This window comes from Penaeus monodon, chromosome 41 (assembly GCF_015228065.2).
Source record: "Penaeus monodon isolate SGIC_2016 chromosome 41, NSTDA_Pmon_1, whole genome shotgun sequence".
Classification (NCBI taxonomy): domain Eukaryota; kingdom Metazoa; phylum Arthropoda; class Malacostraca; order Decapoda; family Penaeidae; genus Penaeus; species Penaeus monodon.
In genome coordinates this window covers 3,311,270-3,318,769 of record NC_051426.1, presented here as the reverse complement: position 1 = coordinate 3,318,769, position 7,500 = coordinate 3,311,270, and the positions used below count along the sequence as shown (strand labels likewise).

At 38.1% G+C, this 7,500-nt stretch overlaps 1 protein-coding gene across 3 annotated transcripts in view; it reads left to right on the top strand.

The window, feature by feature from the left end:
- LOC119598561 (serine/arginine repetitive matrix protein 2-like) overlaps positions 1 to 7,500 on the top strand; it is a 75,661-nt gene that overhangs the window by 16,764 nt on the left and 51,397 nt on the right. Inside the window, exon 2 of one of the 3 annotated variants that reach the window (XM_037948201.1) lies at positions 4,185 to 4,240. The exons of the other annotated variants lie outside the window; for them this stretch is intronic. Within the exon in view, the coding sequence (XP_037804129.1) occupies positions 4,214 to 4,240 (27 nt within the window). The 5' untranslated portion in view covers positions 4,185 to 4,213. The remainder of the gene's footprint in view (positions 1 to 4,184; positions 4,241 to 7,500) is intronic. 3 annotated transcript variants of the gene reach the window in all.

Below are 7,500 nucleotides of genomic sequence, written 5' to 3'. Positions count from 1 at the left end.
CGCTTCCCCACTCCCTCCTCCTCCCCCTCTCCCTCCTCCTTTTCTCCTTTTCCTATCCCTCCTCCTCCTTCTCCCCTTCCTCTTCCTCCTCCTCCTCCTCCTCCCTCCCACTCCCACCTTCCTCTCCTTCCCTTCCTTGGGAGACGTTTGGCATGTTTACACGTCAAATTTAGGGCAGTCCGCGTGCCTCTGCTGGGTATGTGTTCGATTGGGTGTCCTAGATCTTGCTTTCAATCTTTTTAACTATCAGCTTGCCTAGCTGTTGTTCGTTATGTGAGGGTGTTTCTGTAATTTTATGTGTGTTGTTTGATTTGTTTGTTTATCTGTAGGTTCATCGCTGTGCTTGATCATTTCTGTTTCCTTGCGAAGAATGGAGAAAAGATTCGGACGACGTGGCCATGGGATATGATCGATCAGATTAATGCGTTTTTGTGTTTAATGTTCATTTTCTTTTCCTGTTGTGGTTTTTAATTTATTCTTGTACTTTGCTCATCCTCTTTCGTCAGAGGATTTTACGAATGCTAGAATATATCTCTTAAATGTCCCTTCGCTCTTTTATTTCGTCGACTTTCGTCTTGTTTTCCTTCTTATTATTCAGAAACAACTCAGAACTGCTTCAAACGCATATAGATATACATGTCACATGCCTCATGAATCCACGTTACATCGTAAATAAAAACTTCTCTGAAAACACATAGAGAGTTAATATATATATACATACATATATATATATATATATATATATATATATATATATATATATATATATATATATATATATATATATATATATATATATATATATATATTATATATGTGTGTGTGTGTGTGTGTGTGTGTGTGTGTGTGTGTGTGTGTGTGTGTGTGTGTGTGTGTGTGTGTGTATTTATAACAATTATAATAATAATAATAATAATAATAATAATAGAAATAATAATAATAGACGTTAACAGGAAACCTTGATTTCTCGAGAGAGATCGCAAAGATCAGAGAAGAGCCTTAGACGTGGCTTCATAAAACACGATCTATTTATAAGCAAAAGTGTTTGCAAGTCCAGCCAAACCTTCCGGGCCAACAGGAACGCCATAGAAAACAACTTAACCTGCGCACTTTAGACAAGAGAGAGAGAGAGAGAGAGAGAGACTTATCATCTCTCGTCTCTTGAGATTGGGAGAATGGTTGTCGTTTTTCTCTAAACTTTGAAGTGTGGGAGGAATTATCAGCTTATGTGACTGGTCTTGCGGGAGATTTTATCATCTTTCGTGGGTATAGAGTCATTTTTCATCTTTGAAGATTTGAGGAATTCACGTTTTTTTCATTTGAAGTGGTTGGGTCTATTATTTCCGTCCCTGGAATGAATTCACCTTTTTGACTTTGGAGTCTTCCTCGTAAGGAATGCTGTACGACCCTAGTCATATGTCAGCTGCAATGTCGTGACGTCACCGATGTCATTTCTCAGGTGGCATGCAACGAGTGCTCCGAGGTCACAGAAACAAACATATAAACTCGGAAATAATTGATGATTGGCAATGATCAACTGATTTTTTTTCTGATTTGTTAGTAAATATAATGGCTCTGTGAATATTACAATAATAATACCATTAAAAGCACTGTGGTATTCAAGAAAGTTGAAAAAAATACTTGTCATTCTATTCAAGTAGAAGCTGTCAACTTATTGAAAACATCGAGGCCTGCTGCTTTTGTAATATTGTAGTCTCATGCTTTCGTTTTGTTTAAAATTCAGTGTGTAACCACTTTATCATATTGTATAGCGAGGAAATCATAGCATAAATAGAGTCTATGATTAGGCAAGGATCAATTCAAGCTTTGTCATGGCTGATTAATACTTGTGACAAGCATGATGGCGTATTGGAATGGCAAACAACAGATGGCTTTAGTGCATAGGTATGACAACTCAGTGGATCTGTAAGTCTTGTTGTTGAAGAATCCTTTTGCCCGCAGAGTTAGCGTTGTTTTTCGCTATATATAGAGAGAGTTAAGTGTAAATCTTGACACTGTTTGTGTGTGTGTGTGTGTGTGTGTGTGTGTGTGTGTGTGTGTGTGTGTGTGTGTGTGTGTGTGTGTGTGTGTGTGTGTGTGTGTGTGTGTGTGTGTGTGTGCGCGCGCAAATTTCTAATCCCTGGAAGAGGTTTAAATGTGTATTTCATAAAGTTGGAAGATGTTTGAACCTCGATTTCTCTCTCTTTATCAGTCTATCTTTCACCGTTCTCTTTCTCTACCCATCACCTTCCCTCTCCTTCCTCTCCCTTCTTCTCTTTACTTCCTCCTAAAAAAGCAGCAGCAAGTCGTGATGAACGCAAAACACCGTTGTTGACTTTGTTGACGACTCCCCGCCAAGAGCCAGAAACCAGAAAGGTTTCATCGGGGAATTTTTACCTTTATGTCCCACTCACACAAGGCTGTCTTTCCTCCGCGCATTCATTTCCCTGTAGTATTGTCGAAGTCCTGGGCTTAAGGTTAGATCAAGGAAAACGTGTTTGTGTAATAAAGTGACTCGCTGGCTGAAACACCAAGGGGGAAATTAAACTGACGAATTGATCAACCTGGCACAGATTCAGGGTATATCATTTCGTTTTATTTTATCCGTATCTTGCATTTATATTTATCTATGTTGTTATTTCTATATATTCGTTTATGTGTCAGACAGTTTTTTCTTCTTTTGTTCATGGAGTCCAACAACCAAATAGGCCTATTTTCGACAATTCTAAGTCGTTTAACTGGCTGAAAATACATTTCGAAAGCCTAATGTTACCAACGAAAATATGGGGCAGAAAATGTTATCACGAAATATCAAGCAAAAACATTTATATTAGATTTTCCTTCGAAATTCAGACGTGAAAAGGTTGAGAAACATCACAAACTTGAAAGTCCGTGGAAATATCTTTATAATAAACATAATATGATATAATTAATATAATATATCAAATATAGGTACTATAACACGTTAGATAGAAACGTGGTATTACATAAGATATACATATACTGATACTTAAAAGAGAAATTGAATGATACATGAAGTACAACCAGTATAACGCATTAGATCTAACCATAATATAATATATAATGATGACAACAAAATATAAATCTAACTCATATTATAAACGCATAATAACACATAAGATATAAAGAAAAATAAACAAAAATATATGAACTATAAACACCGTCACACAGATAATATACAAAATAACGCATACCTTAAAACGTAAACAGAAATATATATATATATATATATATATATATATATATATATATATATATATATATATATATATATATATATATATATATACACACACATATATACATATATATATATATATATATATATATATATATATATATATATATATATATATATATATATATATATATATATATATATATATATATAATGGAAACACACTAACATAACACAAGATACGATACATATTCTAATACTAATCTGAATGTAAGGCTCTGGTGCATGTGAATGATAACACACAGCTGAAAGCCGTAATATTATTACTGGGTAAGTAACATGTATGACACTTTGTACTTGTTTGGTAGTTGAAAATCCATCAGAACGGATTATGAAATTTCCTTTTTTTTCTCTTTATATTTGTTTATAACCTTTCTCTCTCTCTCCTTCTCTCTCTCTCTCTCTCTCTCTCTCTCTCTCTCTCTCTCTCTCCTTACTCTCTCTCTCCTCCTCTCTCTCTCTCCGTCCTCTCTCTCTCTCTCTCCTCTCTCTCTCTCTCTCTCTCTCTCTCTCTCTCTCTCTCTCTCTCTCTCTCTCTCTCTCTCTCTCTCTCTCTCTCTTTCTTCCTCTCTCTCTCTCTCTCTACATCTGTCCGTCTTTTCGTATATTATCACGACATATTTGTATGACAAATGTCTGCATATATTTAACATATATTTATAGTAGTATTGTAGTTCTTTTACAAAATGTCTTTTTTGCAATATTGCATTTTTTAAGAAACTAGATTTTTTTAGTACATTATGATAAATTGCGTTATTTCTGTACTGTTCACTATTGCTATCTATTTGAGCTAATATTTCTTAGCTTCAATTTGAGTCAACAGCCCATTCAGTTAGTGTATGAGTTTGAGCTTTATTGCCCCGTTTCAGTCCGGATATGTGTCTTTCTCTTTTATTAATACTTGGTCACTGTTCTTTCTTTACAGGGAATAAAAGTTTCTCCAAGACCGCCAAAATGCCTCAGAAACCCAGAAGAAAGAGAGTTAGTATTTTATTTTAAGTTGAGAGTTTGTTAATACGCAAATAAAACATTCATAACACTATTGTTTAACCAAATGTTTTTAATGTGGTTTCTAAATGCTATGGGATCGCATTACGAAAGATTCATCGACTTTCTTTTGTTTTTGTGTTTGTGTTCTGGTTTTTTATAATGTCGATGTTTTATTTTCATATATTCTTGACATCATATGTGTATTTCAAAATATATTCTAAAGGGACAATGAAAATAATTGTGTATTGTAATAACTTGACAAAACGGAAACAAGATTTCTTGTCGTTTGAAATAGATACAGAAATCTATATAACAAGATTTATTTAAATGAAATTAACTGGCATCCTAAACTTTTGTCATTATCATTTCTATCATTTTCATTATTTGTAATGGTCATTTGTATCATTATCATTATTGGTTATTTGTATTATTATCATTATTGTTGAAATTATGATCAATGGTAACATCAACATTGTTGTTATCAAATTTACTGTAACATTTCGTACACGATTACTTTAACATTTTCTACTACTGTTACTATATTACTTTCCCCTATCTTATACATACATATATATATATATATATATATATATATATATATATATATATATATATATATATATATATATATATATATATATCCCATGTATAATATTTATGGTGTAATTATAGATACGACACGTGGGAGTTTGTAAGAGATAAGTAAGTTGCAGCTGAGTGTTTTGTAAAGATATCGATGTAAGTATGATCAGCACCTTAGCGACCATGCTGAGTATTATGTTGATAATTTCTATATCACGTAATGTCCAGGGGAAAGAAAATGAGAAGACATAGGGTAAAGTAACAGTATTTCCCAATATGGTATGAGCCATTTGAAGAGAGGTAATGAATGGGTGTTATTCTAATGGAACAGAGGAGGAAGATGGAGTAAGGAGGAGGAACGTGAGAGAAATTGAAGAAGACAACGAGGCGTGGAAGAGAGGATTTGGGGGAGATCACGTAGGAAGGGAGGGAGGGAGAGAGGGAGGGAAGGAGGGGAGAGAAGAAGAGGAAAGGAGGGAAGGAGAGAGGGGAAGGGGAGGGAGATAGAGGAGAGAGAGGGGAAAGGAGGAGGGGAGAGGGGAAGGGAGAGAGAGAGGGAAGGAGGGGAGAAGGGAAGGGAGGGAGGGAGAGGAGAGGGGATAAGGAGGTGGGAGAGGAGGAAGCGATGAAGGGGGAGAGGGAGGGATATGCATTTGAGGATTTGAAGGTGAGAAGGTTTAGAATCGGGATGGGAGGGGGGGGGGAGGGGGGGGGGGGGGGATGGGAGGGGGGGGGGGGGGGGGGGGGGGTGTGGTTGAGGTGGGGTTATCGGATAGGGGGGGGGGGGGGGGAGGGGGAGGATATTTTAGGGAAGAGAATGTCGTTTATCTCTTTCGGGCGCGCGCGCGTGTGTATGTGTGTGTGTGTGTGTGTGTGTGTGTGTGTGTGTGTGTGTGTGTGTGTGTGTGTGTGTGTGTGCGTGTGTGTGTGTGTGTGTGTGTGTGTGTGTGTGCGTGTGTGTGTGTGTGTCTGTGTGTGTGTCTGTGTGTGTGTCTGTGTGTGTGCATGTGTGTGTATAAATGTGTGTATGTGTGTGTGTCTATGTTTGAGTAAATACATTTGTATGTATGTGTGTGAATGTATTTATGTGTTTGTGTCTATGAATGCATTTGTTTAAGTCTGTGTATTTGTGAGCGGATTTGCGTGTAATTATTTCTTGGTGAGATAGATAATTAGATAGATACATACAAAAAGGCGTAGACAAAGGAGAGGCAGAGATTTGAGACATAGATCTTTGCATATATACATAAAAAGGCATTGATATATTTATCTAGATATAACAAAGAATAATTATAATAATAAAGTTCAACAAAGATCTCCATCTCTCCCCCTCTCCCTCCCTCTCCTTCTCCTTCCTTCTCCTTCCCCTTCTCCGTCTCTCCCTCTCCCTCTCCCTCCCTCCGCCTCTCCCTCCTTCTCTCCCTCCCTCCCCCCTTCTCCTTCCCCCTTTCCCTCCCTCCCTTTCTCCATCTCTCCCCCTCTGTCCCCCCTCTCCCTCCCTCCTTCTCCTTCCCCCTTTCCCTCCCTCTCCCTCCTCCCTCCCTCCCTCTTTCTATCCTTCCCTCTCTCTCCTCTCCCTAACTCCCTCCCTCTCTCTCCCTCCCTCCCTCCCTCCCTCCCTCCCTCCTCCTCCTCTCCCTCCTCCTCTCCCTCCCCCCTTCTCCTCCCCTCCTCCTCTCCCTCCCCATCTCCCTCCTTCTCTTTAACATTATCAACCCTTAAGAACGTCTTCCCCACCAAAATTCTTTACCGTCACAACTATTCCCAAAGTCTCACAGTGGGATATAAAAATAGCCACGACGCTCACCTTTGCACCCGTGTCTACCTGCTAGTGTTTTTAATAGCTACATGAGGTCGGGAATTATGTGCTATTTGTACATTGTGCTTGTTGTCTCAGAGTAACAAGGTGGTTTTAATTCCCTGTGGTTACATGTCTCGCCATCCTCCATTTCTCTCTAAACCCTCTATCTGTTTCTGTGTATGTATGTATTTGTCTGTTTCTATCTATTTATTTATCTATCTTTCTAACTATCTAACTCTGTCTATTTATCTTTCTTTCTATATATCTATCTTTCTATCAATCTGCCTGTTTTTATCTATGCCATCTTCTCACTTATCTATTTTCATCGCTAATTCATAGCTGCGTATCTATGTCTACCTACTTAGTAATCTGTCTGACGGGTATCTGGTGAATTGTCTGCTTAATTATCACTTTTCTTAACTGTCTGTCCATTATTGATAGATATATCCATCTGTGGATTCATATTCCAGCCTACCAACTTTCGTTTTTAACATATCTACTTATTTTTATAATCTGTCTATCCAGATATGTATCTGTCAGCTTTCATTCTCTCTATCTCTTTCTCTTTTTTTTTCTCTCTTTCTCTCTCTCTTTCTATCTCTCTTTCTATCTCTCTTCCTCTCTCTCTTTCCCTCTCTCTTTCTCTCAATCTTTCCCTCTTTCTTGTTCTCTCTCTCCCTCTCCCTCTCTCTCTCTCGCACTCTGTCTCCCTCTCTCTCGCTCTTTCTTTCCTATCTCCTCTCTTCCTCTCCCTCCTTCCCAACAGCTCTCTCCTCTGTCCTTCACCCACCCCCTTTATCCTTCCCTTACTCCCTTCCCCCTCTCTCCCTCTCCCTCTCCCCCCTCTCTTCCGCTCCTCCTCCTCATT